The 16,313-nt window shown below is 45.1% G+C and overlaps 1 protein-coding gene across 1 annotated transcript in view; it reads left to right on the top strand.

The window, feature by feature from the left end:
* ccdc141 (coiled-coil domain containing 141) overlaps window positions 1-16,313 on the top strand; it is a gene marked incomplete at its 5' end in the record, with an annotated part of 51,615 nt that overhangs the window by 15,332 nt on the left and 19,970 nt on the right. Inside the window, 2 exons of the mRNA XM_084478223.1 lie at window positions 4,369-4,497; window positions 5,584-5,724. Coding sequence (XP_084334349.1) covers window positions 4,369-4,497; window positions 5,584-5,724 — 270 coding nt within the window. The remainder of the gene's footprint in view (window positions 1-4,368; window positions 4,498-5,583; window positions 5,725-16,313) is intronic.

The following is a 16,313-nucleotide window of genomic DNA, read 5'->3' on the forward strand; positions in this document are numbered from 1 at the left end:
TTCCTCCATCGCAGAGTAGGCATCCAGGGCTTTCCCTGTCAAGAGAGGAATGAGCCGACAAGCCCATTCAGACGGAGGCCAGCCCCAGGTGCGAGCGATCCGCTCAAAGCGCACAAGAAAGTTCTCAATGTCTTCTCCCTCTTGGAAAGGAAGCATCTTTGGACCTGGACGCAGAGGTGTCTTGGAAGAATCTCTGGACGGAGACGGAGGAGGATTTGGTGTTGAAGCTTGAGATCTGGGAGTGGCGGTGGGCATCTGCACACGAAGACTACCATCAGAAGGAAGGTTAAGAGGAGGGTTAGCATTTTGGCTAACAGGTGAGGCGGTTATGTTAGGCACTGTAATGGCAGTTTTTAACTGCTGAATTTCACGGACCAATACACCCTCCCTACGTTGCTGGCCAACCAAAAAGTTTTTGAACATATCAACCAGTGTAGGTTCACCTGGCATTGTTGTAGGCCTCGGTGGCTCAGCAGACCACCTAGCCTTTCTAGACCCCTTTTTGTCCCGCTTAGGCCTAGCCCCCAAGTTCTCATAACCTTGAACATCTTCTTCAGACTCCTCGGTGTTCCATCCAAATCCTTCACGATCCTCAACAATGGCCGCCGCCTCCTCGGTGTTCCGTCCAAAGCCTTCACGATCCTCAACAATGGCCGCCGCTCCTTCCAGCTCCATAGCCATGGCCCTCGGCTTGGCCACCTCTTCAGCCTCCTCTGTAATTGCTAGCACTGACACTTGGGATCGTAACCCACTTCTCGCTCTGCCTCTGCCAGGCTTGTTAAAACCTCTGCGGCCTGCCATCCCACCACTGCCACCAATTGTCACACCCCGCCTCGGGTGAAGGTAATGTACCCTTAATACACCGGACTTTCAAACCCAAAGGATGGCAGGCACACAGTTGCAAATCGGTTTATAACAAGATTTATTCCCCCCAAGTGTCAGATAAGTGCAAACATACAGAGGAGGCCAAAAGCCAAACATCTCAGTTGATATTTAGTATCTCGTGGTACTAAACCCAGACCACCTCTTCTGGCAACAGCAACCCAGACCACCTCTTCTGGCAACAGCCTGTCAGAAGGACAGCAGCCCACCCCTTTTATACCCCATGGCCCCTCCCACTAGACAGGCCCAATTAACAGGGGGATTATAATACTGTGGCACTTTGCTAATTAACCATAAATAAACTCATCGAAATACAGCATCCATGTTAAAGTTCATTTCATCTTTTAGATCAGTGATTTTCACTAGTGCATTTTAGGCTTGTCGCCCCTTAATGTCCAATGTCCAGTGTCCTCCTTTGACACAAGGGAAAAATGGTTTGGCCCAATCAGTGGCAGCAGGTGTTTCCTGACACCATATTTAAAGCCCTCAGCCCCACGCTGACTCTTTTAGTCTGCAGTACAGAGCCATGGTGAGAGGACAGACAGGGACAGTGGTCAAACTGTCACACTTCCGAATGTTTTTTTGTTTTTTTATGAATGAAGACGCTTGCATGCAAGAATGAGTTCATGTCTGAGTGTAGGCTACAAATGCGATTGTAATATAGTGAAAATCTAGTTCTGTAGTCCTTCCCCAACAGATCTTAAAGGACCCACAAAGACGCTGGTATAGAAAAGATAAATCTTAATTTATTATGACACAATAAATATAGTAAATATAAACAAGGAGGTAAGACCTGGTCACATAAAAACACAGTCGCCCAAAATCTTATTCAATCAGTTCAGTTATTGCACAGCACTCAAAAGATGGCGATACACAGCACAACAAGATAGTCTAAGCACATAGTAATACAAGTGACAAACCACAGTAAACTTATTAGTATGAGCTACCATGAACATAGATTAATGGACAACACGCGCTCTCGACCAGGCCCTAATAATTAGGACCCCCCCCCATCCCAAAAGAAACAAAAGAAATGAAGTTCAAACCAAAATAGATTAATATAATAATTAAATTCCCACAGAAGCTTGGAGGTAAACTATACAGGGGAGAAAGCGGCACAAACACTCAGACGCACGCCACGTCTGAAACAGACCAAAAACACACATAATGACACACAGCACACAGATAGAAACATATCATCTTCAGTTAAACGTTCCCTGTACTATACAGTACGTTAAACATAAAATCAATCGTACATATGGCACACCATTTGTAATAAATATGCGGGAAATGTAGACAGAAGTATTGCTAAAGTGCAATTAAACTCACGAGTGGCTACCTTGCGCAATGACTCCCGACACGACACGTCTTTGGGCAATGCTCTCCGTAGCCCCAGTTCGCGGCGATGGGCCGATCAGTGTGAATGAACACGCTCGCTCGTCCAATTACACATTAGACGCAGGTGGTGGGACTTCAGCCCAGCTCTCTAGCCTTAAGCTCCAGTGTGAGACCACGCCCATTCAACACACCACCCCCGCCATCAACCTCCTAAAGTCCCCCCGAGATCAAACCGGCTCCCTCTGTAGGGAGGGAGTGTATGTAACCAATGAATATTTAGTCTATACTTAAACCAATAATTCACCCCGTCACACGATTAACTATTTACAAGTGCAAAAACGCCAGTATATTCTTTATTTTGCTGACCACTTGTTTTTTATCCAGACAAAAGCCTCGTAAGGACAGTTCCTCTGCATCTTTCTCGTAGATGGCACCACCTTTCCCTGTCTTTGTTAAATGTATTATGTGACTGCATCACCTTTTCTCCCATGATGGTCAGCAGCTCGTGGATTTCAACGTCTCTCCAATTAGAACTACTCAAGTTGATAACGCTGCGTTGTCTCTGTTGTAGAGACAACACAGCAACACCTCTACCCAAGCTCCCCCCCCACCCCCCCGGAACCGCGGAGCGTCTAATCTCATTTACATGAAAATAAACCGCCAATGTGTGTAGAATCCCGGAGGGTCAATTGGGGTGCTAGCTCAAGCAGGCAATTTACCTCGGGCAGTGTAAACGTGCTGTGCCGTGAAAAAGGTGTGCATAAGACGGCATATTTGGCAGTGTAAAAACGTCTTATAAATGAAAACACAATTACTTATATGTCACATTGAAGTTATTATGTCACTACTATAATAGAACACCAAATATGAGGAAGTTGAGAGGAGGCTTACTGTTCAAGCAAATAGCGGGTATGGAAAAAGTGCAACCATTTTAGTTCATTAAATGAATAAACATCTAGTTCTACTCAGTTTCAAATACTGTGACTTGACATCCAAACAAATAAGCCGGTCTCACCGATCTCTTAAATGGCTTTCAAGTATCATAACAGTGTAACAGTATTAGTAAAACGTTGAACAGGTTAGTATAGCTTAGATTCAGGGCACACTATCAGCTCTTACCTCGCACTGACTTATGTACCTGACCATGGATAGGCTTGAACTTATAACACCTAAACTTATGCTCTACTTATCTCTTAAATGGCTATCAGGTATCATAATAGATTTAGATCAACAGTGTTAGTAAAATGTTGAACAGGTTTGTATAGCCAAGATTCATGGTACAAAATCAGCTCATACCTCACACTGACATTTGTACCTGACCATGGATGGGCTTAAACTTATAACACTTGAACCTATACCTATACTCAAAGAAAAGGAGCAATAACAACCAGTTTCTGGGGTGTCGATGAAAGCTACGTTTATGTTTGTCAGCTAACTAGCTAGACTTATTTTTCTATTCTACATCCAAATCACCAACTCAAGCCACATAAACAACCCAGATCCTGACTTGAACCGATAGTTAAACAGTAGTTGAACTTGAAATTAAACAGTAGTTATTTTTCTTTCTCTCCCTACTCAGAGGTCGTGAGGCTTCTCATTCTTCCTCATAGACAGATGTGTGACAGATTGCCCTGATGCTCACTCTTCCTGTTGGATCTTTGTTTGAAACTGTGGATATTCAACATCATTCATGTTATGTTACAAAACAGTAATCGTATATCTTTCAAACACTGTACAGCCGATCCAAGACCCAGCATAGTAATAAATAGTAAATAACTAGGGCTATTTTGAACGCTAAAGTAAGCTAACCTACAGTGGCTAGGGGCCACTGTAGGTTAGCTAGCATGGCTAACTTAATGTTGTGCAATTAAGTTACAACTTACCTTCATAGTTGTCAATGTAACCCCACAGGTACATTTTGTACCCCTTCTCCCGCTTACTTCTGGGGGAAGAGCTCCCCGTCTGAACGAGACGATGGACATCTGTGATGGAAATGGTAGGCAGGTCCTGCAGGCATCTAGTATAAAAAGTCGCCATAGCAAGTACTAGCGTAGCCAGACTGGAAGGTTACGACCACACACTCAGGGCGGAAGAAGAACCCTAGAACCCTGCACCGAGCCAATTTATGAGTGAGTCTGTGTTGCTTAGGGCTCTCCGGGGTTCAGTGTCTCCAAGCTGAACCAGGTCCTGGTGGATCTGGAGGAGGAGTTCTCTGTCTGGCTTCAACAGACCCGCAGTCACCACGACAACCTGCACACAAACCTGCTTCTCTCAGAGGTAGACCACGCCAGTGTAGCACTTTAAAGCAGTTGCTTTTATTTTTGCTTATGTTGTGAATTTTTTATTTGCTAAAATAATTATTTAACTTTTTGGGTTATATCTTTTTTTTTCTTTAATATCTGCTAAATGTATGTATTACATTAAATGTTATACAATAGAAGAGTCCCCAAACACCCCAAAAGGTGACAGACAGGAGAGGAGACAGACAGGTGGGGTGACAGACATGTGAGGTGACAGACAGGGAAGGCGACGGACAGGAGAGGAGACAGACAGGTGAGGTGACAGACAGTTAAGGTGATGGACAGGTTATGTGAGGAGACAGACAGAAGAGGAGACAGACAGGTGATGTTACAGGGGAGGTGAGGAGTAGTGGTGGATTTCATGATTCGTTTGAATGAATCAGTTCGCGTCAGTCAGTTCGCCAAGAAGAGTCGTTCATTCGTTCGGTCGCATTTCCGGTAGCGGTGAACCATGATTCTCAGTCACTGAGTCGGTCAGACTCGGCTCCTCCCTCGTTCTTGTTCAAACGAATCACGAATGCACGTTCTCAGCCGAGTCGGTCAGACTCAGCTCCTCTCGCGTTCTCATTCTCAAACGAATCACGATCGTGCAATGGTGCAAACGGTCATCAATCAACACAACATTAACTAAGTTCCTTTTAGCTGAGGAGTGCTTCATGTTCGGAATCGGGATATTGTTGCCCGGCTGACTCTCGTGACTAGTGGGTGGGTAGTAGACTACTCTCAGCGACTAGTGGGTGGAGCTGGGAGTCGAGTCTCGGCGAACAAATGAGACGAACGACGACGAACGAGAGCGGCGAATCAGGTCGGTTTGTTCGTTTTAAAGAGTTGTTCGTTCGAACTGATTCGTTCGCGAACGAGCCACCACTAGTGAGGAGACAGACAGAAGAGGAGACAGACAGGTGAGCTTACAGGGGAGGTGAGGAGACAGACAGGTGATGTAAGAAGACAGGTGAGGTGACGGACAGAAGAGGTAACAGAGGGGGTGAGGAGAGATACAGGTGAAGGGGAGACAGGTTACCTAGGTAGGTAGAGCTGTAATAGGTGAGTGTGTGCTCCTCAGCTGAGGGAGGGCTTCCTGGGAGTACTGAAGCGTTTTAACGTGGAGAAGACAAGTTTCCTGAAGAGGAAGGACAGCAGCATCCACCCCTCAGCCCTCAGGACCCACCTGCTGCAGGTAGAGCTGTACCGGGACCAGCTGCAGGTAAACCTCCATCACCCCATCATCAGTCATTCACCATCACCTCCAGAACTCTGTCACTCCTTTCACCCCTCCATCATTCTGCATTGTCTCCATTGTTCTATCTCTCCTCTCTCATCCCTCCATCATTCTATCTCTCTATCACCCCTCCATCATCCTGTCTCTCCTCCATCACTGTCTCTCCTCTCTCATCCCTCCATCATTCTGTCTCTCCTCTCTCATCCCTCTATCATTCTGTCTTTCCTCTCTCATCCCTCCATCATTCTGTCTCTATCATTCTGTCTCTCCTCTCATCCCTCCATCATTGTCTCTCCTCTATCATCCCTCCATCATTCTGTCTATATCATCCCTCCATCATTCTGTCTCTCCTCTCTCATCCCTCCATCATCCTGTCTCTCCTCTATCATCCCTCCATTTTTTTAATTAATTAATTTATCCTTTGTTTTACCAGGGTAGTCACACTCACACTTATTTCGATTAAAGCCATAGCTTGATTATGCTCCTCAATTGGACAACTGCAATTGTCTGCGTATACATGGCGGTGAGTAAATCGATTCATTGGCCGAAGCGTGTCATGCCCCAATACGATAGGTGGCGCTGTGCCCATTTCAACTAGTGGTAATAAGCCACCGGTTGACCTCTTTACGTCACCAACAACAAACTCATTCGAGAAAGCGATGTTTCAGCAGACAGCTGTCAGTTCACTTCGGGTCTATATAATTTCTCTGATGCATTGTTCCGACCTCTCGGTCGTATGCCGACTCCTCCGGCTGCTCTGCCGGCGGAGCAGTCCGCATACTCTCGTGACTAGTGGGTAGCGCCCTTCAGATAAGGGCGTTATCCCTTATCTGAATGCACGTTGATGATGATACACTCCTTATAGGGGGTAACTACATTGGCACGACACCGGCTTCCTCCATCTTCTGCGCCAGCTTTTTAAATAAACCCACCGAAGTGAGTTGACTGCTGTCTACTGTAAACATCTTTCTCCCGCCGGAGCAGCCCCTCCGCTGCCCGTCCGTATACATTCCCCGCCGCGGCGCAATGAATTAATAAAGATCGTAAACACGTCGGGAGAAAAAACTTTTATTTTGACAGATGTGCCCGAAGTTACTACTTTACAACCTCGTTGATGAGCAACATTTAGAAAAACATGTACTTTTAATTCAGCCTTGGGTGAAATCGAAGCGTAGTGTCCGTGTGCTTCCACCTTTAATGAATGCATGCCATGCGCGCTCCCACAGCCGGGACACAATTCTTATAGGGGGTAACTACATTCACCGGCTTCCTCCATCTTCTGCGCCACCTTTTTAAATAAATCGCCGTTTCTCGTTATCCCTTATCTGACAGCAGCGACAACAACAACACGACTATCGTCTCCTTCTACTTCCGGCTCACGGCCCCGGGAAAAGATCTTGAGCATGCGCAGAATGCAAATCAACGCATAATCCAATTCGATTGGCTACATGCACGCTTAGCTCGACTATGAATCGCATTATCTAGGGGTCTTAATTCGACTATGAGTAACCCAATTCAATTCGAGTATAGCACGACTAAGGTGTATACATGCATCTTAGTAATCCAATCATAGTTTGACTAAGCCAATAAGTCGACTTTCTTTAGTGTCATGTAAACGCACTGATTGAGACAGTAGTCTCTTTTACAAGTGAGCCCTGGCCAAGAAAGCACCTAGCTAAAAGACACATAAAAACAGAGAAAAACACAACATAAAAACATAAACACAATTAAAACTGCGCTTTTTAAAAACTGCGCGCAGTGATGAACGGGACCTCGTACCGGCTTGCGGCCGCGTCACGTGCCGTCGTAACATGTGCGCAAGTGCGTAACAAGTGCGCTGACAAGTGCGCACATGTTAGGACATTTATTCAGCACCACTTCATGACTGTACTGACCAATTTTTAAGCTGATCCGATAAATTCCCTAGGAGGAGTTCGTTCAAATACAAGGCCAAAAAGTGAAAATGGCCGCCGAGAGTGAAAATGAAAATGTCTGACTTCCTGTGGGTTTTGGGGCATGGGTCCAAGGGGCTTTTCTGTAGGTATTGGCACGTTGTACGTGTCTACCGAGTTTCATACATATTGGTGAAACGTGGCGCAGGGGCTGCTTTTTAAAGATCCTGTAGGGGGCGCTACAAACACGAAGTTGGGTTCATCTTGTTCAGAATTTGATTCCGAACAACTTTTGTAATGGAGTCAAGGTCATAGGAGTCCAACTTGATGTTGATATGGCTATTCGCGTTTTTTTGACAATTTTTTGCCTCTGGCGGCCATGTTGTTTTGTCAATCAACTTAATTTTACTTGAGGAGTTGGAACTTTGGACCCCAATAGGCATCTATTGCGTCTATGAACTGTGCCAATTTTAGTGACAGGCCACTCCCATTTCGATACCACGCCCTATTTGAAAATATGTTGAGTTTATCTTGTTCAGAATTTGATTCTGAACAACTTTTGTATTGGGGTCAACATCATAGGAGTCCAACTTGATGTCGATATGAGCAATTTACTATTTTCGCGGTTTAAACTAGCCCGTTTTAGAACTCAATGGCTCATGGGAGCTTTAAACTTGAATGTACAGACTAATCCTTTTGTCAGATTGAAGATAATGGCCCATAGATGATATGGGCTAAAGGATTTTGGGATCGTTAGGCAATTTACTGTTTTTAATAAAATTCTAAATGGCGGAAAATCGGACCCCCCGGAAGTTATAGGTTCTTGAGGCATATTTGTTGAGCATGTGGATATGCATGTGTGAGCAAAGTTTCATGAGTGTAGGTCAAACCGGTTGCGAGTTATGCTTGTGCAAAGCTTGCATTTTTGGGCAGTTGGTATAGCGCCACCTTTGGGCCAATCAGTGTAATATTTGCTGTGTGCTAATCTTCATCTAATCATCATTTAAAATCATAAAGCGGGATGAAGTTTCAGTTTTTTCCAAGTTATGGGGGCATCATAACAATAGGCCATCTTACCAAGTTCAGAGTGAACAGTAGGCACATTAAAAAGTATGCTATTGTTAGACCTGAGGTTATATCTATTGTTTGTTGTCAATGAGAACACTGATAAATATGATGGTAATAATCCAATAGCTGCTTTATAAATTAAAATTAACCAGTTTCGTTGTCTGCGTATTGATAGTGGCATCCAACCAGAAGCAAGTGTCACCATAATCCAGAACAGATAAAAAGGTGGCTGCAACAAGTAGTTTTTAAATTAAAACAAGCCTTATTTCTTCAATAGAAACATAGCTTGACTCTAAGTTTCTTTACCAAATGTCTTACATGAGGATTCAATTAAAGATTTTCGTCCAATAAAAAACCCAAGTATGTGTAGCATGACAACTTCTCTATTTCTTGTCCCTGTGAGGTTATAATTTGAGGTAAAGATTTTACTTTGGACTGAGAATGTGTGAACAGCATGTATTTTTTTTTTTTTAATTTAGCACCAACTTTAACTTCAGTAAATTTTCTTGTAAAGCTGTGAAAGCCTCCTGCAGCCTCCTCCGACTCACATGGAGAGGGGGCAGTGTATGTTTCATTAATACACAGGATCAGATGTTATAATCCCTTGTGCCAAAATCCAAGGAAAACACATATTCAGAGGCCCCTGTCCAAACCAACCTTACAAGCATGCTGGCTACCAAACTACCAACCAAAGGTGAAAAGTAAAGAAAAATAAATAAATAAATAAAATACAATGTACCTATCCTATCCTATGGCTATCACAGCCTAAAAACAGCAATGCCACCTTCAACAGACCCAGGCTCCGTTTAAGTGCAAGCTCCAGGTAGTGACAATGACCCCCTGGTCAAACCAACCTTATAAGCACACTGGCTACTAAGCTACCAACCAAAGGTGAAAAACACGCGGCAACTAGCCCAACTAACAGCAGTAAATACAGCAGTATGCAGTAAGCAGAATATCATTGGGGTTATCAAGTGGGCACCCTCTTTCACAGATGTTTCGTTAAGTTAGGCCCACGACACCTCCTGAAGGCTTAACAATGAAACCAGCGTCCTGGATTCACCCCCCTCAATGCTGCCACCACATTGCCACATTTAATGCATCTAAACACTCTTTCCTGCATCATACCCCTAGCCCTACCACTAACCCTGACCAAACAAACACGTTAGAACAGTAGCACACGTTAGCACATCTAGCTTACCTTAGCTTGGTAACCCCAGGAAGTATGTTTTCTTCTTAACCACAGCCATTCACTTGCTCGTTCTGCTGCCACGGACATGTTACTAACCGCCTGCCTCAGACTTCGTCCACAAATACCCAGTTCAGTCAGCAAGCTAATAGCAGATCTAGCCATGAACCCCCACGCACCGACTTCAATAGGCCTTAGTCGCGTAGTCCAGCCTCGCTGCGCTGCCTCTCCAGCCATCTCAGCATACTTCGCTTTCTTAAGCTCATTGGCTACTTCAACTCTGTCTTCCCAAGGAACTGTAAGCTCAATAAAATAAACAATCTTCTCTGAGTCTGACCACAATAGCATATCTGGTCTTAGCCGAGTGCTAACGATGTGTGGAGGCACAACAACCTGCTGAATAAGGTCCGCCTTCAATTCCCAGGCTCCTCCATTACTTAGCTGCCCGACTCTATGCCTGCCTCTAAATGGTCTAGCCTTTTCCCCCTGACGCACAAAGTTAATTTGCCTACCCTCTTTACTAGCGGCTGCTGAATTAGCTTCTCTCCGTTTAACATCAATAGCCTCTGCCAAACATTTCAATGGAAGTAAATCTGTCTCATTGGATTTTGAAAATAAAAAGCCATTGAATTTTAGGCACTGAATGTTCATGCATTGAAATAACGTATCTGGATTTTTTGCCGCTGAATTAATGCCATTGAATTTTTAGCACTGTTGTGGATTTTGGTCCAGGAAAGGCCGCCGAGACAGGATCGCTTTTAACTCACTTTATTTGGTTGAGGTTATTGGTCTATTGTCTATCGTCTATGAAACAAAAGGAGAGGAATGGTAAATAACACGCGCGGAGCGTCTCAGAGCTTAGCATCCAGGATACGCTGCTGAGAGATTCTGCCTCTAAACTGGCGGAGTCCGAGTTAAATAAGAAGGTAAAAGGTGGGCGTGCTCTGTGACTTTAAAAGCCCGCCCCCTTTCATCTATGGTTTTCCCACTTCCTCTGTGTGTCCGTTGCTGCCCCTAGTGTAAATGTTTCGTAACTTTGTCAAATGTGTTCAGTGCTGCCCTCTGGCGATTGTGAGGGGAAATTAACTTTAAACTATGCTTGGTGCTACTGGATATGGCTATGTGAGAGTATTACAGTAAAAATGTATCACTAGGGAATATTACAATTAAAAAATGTCACAATTCCCTCCTTGGTCATCTCAGATGACCATTCTACAAACCACTAATATTACCAACAGCATAAATAAAAAACAAGAGTAAAAAGCAAAAGAGAAAATATGTACATACCCATGGGTTGGTTACCATGGAACAATCATCAACATAATCAACACTACATAATACAATCAGTACGTCATATGGTCATAAAGGCATAATCATAAAGGCACATACGTATGTATTCATCAATGGAAACTTTGTCAAAACACTTCTAGGCATAAAACAATATTAAATTCATATACTTTCAACATTACAAAAAATTGAGCAGCATAGGTAAATGGTTAAACCCTTTTTTTTTTTTTAATTCACTTGTTTGTCATAACACAGAATTTATACCCTTTCCGTATGCATTGAAAATTTACCGAATATAACAAAAACAAAACAAAACAAAACAAAAATTTCAGTAAGTATTGAAAATCTACTGAACATAACAAAAAGTAACACAATTTTTTCAGCATGTATGGAAAATCTACTGAACATAACAAAAAGTAACACAATTTTTTCAGCATGTATGGAAAATCTACTGAACATAACAAAAAGTAACACAATTTTTTCAGCATGTATGAAAATCTACTGAACATAAAAAGTAACACAATTTTTTCAGCATGTATGAAAATCTACTGAACATAAAAAGTAACACAATTTTTTCAGCATGTATGAAAATCTACTGAACATAAAAAGTAACACAATTTTAAATTTTCCTTCGAGTTGGATAGGTTTGAATGGCTCAGTGAGTTGTATTTATGTAGAGTTTTGGACATTTTACATTTAAATCTAAACAACATTTTGTAATATATTACATGACTCTCATAGGTTTGTTCAATGCTTCCTCATTCAAGTAAACCAGGTATCTTGCTTCTCTTGGATACATGCACTGAACTTCTGGGAACCGGGGACTATTCTATGTAATTTAATCTGATCACATCGGGCCCTTCGGGTTGCTGTTCACTCATTGTCTCCGGAGTAGGTTCGATTCCTACATAAGCCTGTAAGACATCTGGCAGTCTTGGAGCACTCACTGCTGTGGTGATCAACCTATTCAGTAGTCCTTGTATGCAAGGAATGCAACAACAACAAATAACAACTAACACGGTTATTGTTACTATTCCCCATCATGAAGACTGAGTGAATTGGACTCATCCATTTACCAAGTATGTTCTCTATCCACCCGGTGATAGGGTTAGTGATGCCCGAGTTCTCCGCCCACTCTAATCTGAGGGCCTGTAGGCCTGCCAGCGCTCTGGACACTGACCCATCTGGAGCTGCGTTATTGGGGATATAAGTACAACATGCTGTTCCTATCATCTGGCACACCCCTCCTTGCTCAGCCGTCCACATGTCCAATGCTAACTGGTTTTGATAGGCCATACGAGAGGTAGCATCTAATTGTTCTGATATTCCCCTAATCACCTCGGTGGTATGGTTGACAAACCGCTGTTGGTTATAATATATATAGTTTATCCAATCAACATTTTTATTAATGGTGGCCCACCAAACAAAAACAGATTCAAATCCTGCTATTACTTGATTGCAAGCTTTATGTTCTTCGGGGACGCCTCGGGGCACACCTATGGAGTCTATGTAAATATTTTTATCTAAACTTCCTGAGACTGGTTTCAGTGTTAGTTTCTGGCGAATAAAATTTGGGAAGTCTCTATTCTTCCATATCTTGAGATTCATCACATGTTTGCTATCTGGTAAAATATAGATAGGCATTACAAGTTGAATTACAGCGCATGTCCTTGAGAAATTTATGGGGAGAACCCTCTGATGATTTGTCCTCCGCAGAACCACCATATGTCACTATGAGCATGAGTCATATTAGATAACAGATCTATCACTCTAGTGGTGTTACATACTTCAGGAGGAAGGGACCCCACTTTCTTACCTATGCCATTACCTTGGATGCAATGGTAGCCAGGAGTAAGATAGCCCTAATTAGGGTCTCAGGATACATAATGTCTAATAAGCCTTTTACATTAGTCATACACCCAGTGATGTGGCCGTCTACAAACAGTTCTAGTAAGCATGCAAACCCTTCTTTTGAGTTAAACGGGGTAATCCTAGCGGGAGCTGTGGTTAGAGTGGGTCGTCCTTCAGCGCAGATCATACAGTCGGTCTTTCCCTGAGCTTGTGCCGTGTAATTCAACCATTTTAACCGTATATTTACATTATGTCCCCCTGTTTCTACTTCCCATTTATCTGCTTGCACAGGGATAGTATCCCTCCTTGTACCCAGGATGTGTGAACCATGACGTCTGCTTTCATACCTTGAAGGCACTGGGGCCGCGGTAGTATATTGTAGGCTCAGTTGATATACACAGATATTTCTCAGCCTTGTAGAATGAGTCTTCACTTTGTCTGCAGTCCTTTAAATGGCAAATCAAGTTAAAATATTGTTGTTATTCCGTAACAAGTATGCCAACGTGGTTACTTCCGTTATTGTTGCATCTTTGTGCATTGGGGTCCGGACGGATCCCATGCATCTGGAGGTGGTATCAGTCATCGTCTTTTGTGTGTGTGACAATGACTGTGTGAGGCTGGTGACTGTGTGAGAGGGAGCCTGTATGTGAGAGAGAGAGACTGTGTGAGGCTGGTGACTGTGTGTGAGACTGTGTGTGTGAGAGAGGGAGCCTGTGTGTGTGAGAGAGGGAGCCTGTATGTGAGAGAGAGGGAGCCTGTGTGAGAGAGAGAGAGACTGTGTGAGAGAGAGAGGGAGCCTGTATGTGAGAGAGAGGGAGCCTGTGTGAGAGAGAGAGAGAGACTGTGTGTGAGAGAGAGAGAGAGACTGTGTGTGAGTCTGGTGTGTGTGTGAGAGAGAGAGAGACTGTGTGTGAGTCTGGTGACTGAGAGAGAGAGAGAGAGAGAGAGAGAGAGAGTTGGGGGGATAGGTAGATGGTTCCCCGAGTTGGCCCGTCTGAGACACCCTGCATGAAGCCCTGTTAGCCCGTTAAAAAACATCCAGCCAGCTGAAGGCCCAGCCAAGGGTTCTCAAGCAAGAACACAATAAAGAAGGGAACATTCATTGATTGAGCCATGAGCATCTGCCATGCTCAAAATGCGAGAGACAGACAGACAGACAGACAGACAGACAGAGAGAGGGGGGGAGAGAGGGAGAGAAGGGGGGGGGTGATAGGGAGAGGGGGGGGAGAGAGAGGGAGAGAGAGAGGGGGGGGAGAGAGGGAGAGAGAGAGAGAGTTGGGGGGATAGGTAGATGGTTCCCCGAGTTGGCCCTCCTGAGACACCCTGCATGAAGCCTTGTTAACACATCAGCCCGTTAACACATCCAGCCAGCTGAAGGCCCAGCCAAGGGTTCTCAAGCAAGAACACAATAATGAAGGGAACATTCACTGATTGAGCCATGCGCATTTGCCATGCTCAGAATGCGAGAGACAGACAGACAGACAGACAGACAGACAGACAGACAGACAGAGAGAGGGGGGGAGAGAGGGAGAGAAGGGGGGGAGAGAGAGGGAGAGAGGGGAGAGAGAGAGGGAGAGAGAGAGGGGGGGGAGAGAGGGAGAGAGAGAGGGGGGGGGAGAGAGGGAGAGAGAGAGAGAGGGAGAGAGAGGGGGGGGGAGAGAGAGAGAGAGAGTTGGGGGGATAGGTAGATGGTTCCCCGAGTTGGCCCGTTTGAGACACCCTGCATGAAGCCTTGTCAGCCCGTTAACACATCCAGCCAGCTGAAGGCCCAGCCAAGGGTTCTCAAGCAAGAACACAATAATGAAGGGAACATTCACTGATTGAGCCATGCGCATCTGCCATGCTCAAAATACGAGAGACAGAGAGAGAGTGAGGGTGAGAGTGTTAGAGTTAGAGTTAGAGTTAGAGTTAGAGAGAGAGAGAGAGAGACTGGGGGTGATTGTAGGGGTAGGGAGGTGTCGAGCTGGAGAGAGGAGGGGGGGTCGTAGGGGGGGGGAGTGGTCGAGCTGGAGAGAGGGGGGGTCGTAGGGGGAGGGAGTGGTCGAACTGGAGAGAGGGGGGGGGGGGTCGTATGGGGAGGGAGGGGTCGAGCTGGAGAAAGGGGGGGTCGTAGGGGGAGGGAGTGGTCGAACTGGAGAGAGGGGGGGGGTCGTAGGGGGAGGGAGTGGTCGAACTGGAGAGAGGGGGGGGTCGTATGGGGAGGGAGGGGTCGAACTGGAGAGAGGGGGGGGTCGTATGGGGAGGGAGGGGTCGAACTGGAGAGAGGGGGGGGTCGTATGGGGAGGGAGGGGTCGAACTGGAGAGAGGGGGGGGGTCGTATGGGGAGGAAGGGGTCGAACTGGAGAGAGGGAGGGGTCGTATGGGGAGGGAGGGGTCGAACTGGAGAGAGGGGGGGGTCGTAGGGGGAGGGAGGGGTCGAGAGGGAGAGAGGGAGGGGGGGGAGGTGTTCTCTTTGTTAACCAGATGGTGTTCTGGCCTTTGAAGCTCATCTAGGTGTGATAGGCAGTCTTCACGACAATGTCTCTCATCCCCCAATGTTTAAACAATGCTTCCACCATGTGGTCGACCATAATCGCCATTAAAAAATGCGTTAACATGGCCACCGACACGACGAGAACTGTATTCCATACAGATTGTCTTTGTCTCATGGGACCTAGAGACACCACCACGTGTGGACTCCCATTCTAGTCTTCTGGGCCTAATAACACCACGGTATTGCCGACTCGACAATGCTCTGAACACTCTTTCCAGCTTCGAGGTCTCAACGAACTGTTTAATATAACTTGGATAACAATTTAGCTCATCAGTAGGCTACTGTGTCCCGGTCAAAACGCGGACACGTCGAAAACTTAACAAATCCTTTATACAGATCACCTCTAAAACCCCGTCGGGTATCACATTTAGACAAACATACTGTATATACAATTCTGGCCCTTTGTTTCCTCAGTTTAGTCTTATAATGGCGACTAAATCATTGTTTATAATTAATTCCCAATCGGAGTTATCAGCGATCGTTCATCTTTACTTCGGCTTAACTGTAATGACTATGGACCGGAATAACGGAGCTTTCACGAAAACGAATACTGATTACCTCTGCCACCTAAAGTTCCTATAACTAATCTATGCAGAATTAGTCTTTGCGACAATAGGTTCTGCTTACCTTATTTTATTGGGCCCGTGGCAGGGATGATCAGATCCTCGTGTTCGATCGGCCTGGTCAGTCCAGGTCCGCCTTTCCTTGGATAAATCACGTCAGGGTCACCAAAATGTTGTGGATTTTGGTCCAG

The sequence above is a fragment of the Micromesistius poutassou genome (genome assembly GCF_964030765.1).
Source record: "Micromesistius poutassou genome assembly, chromosome: 14".
NCBI lineage: Eukaryota > Metazoa > Chordata > Actinopteri > Gadiformes > Gadidae > Micromesistius > Micromesistius poutassou.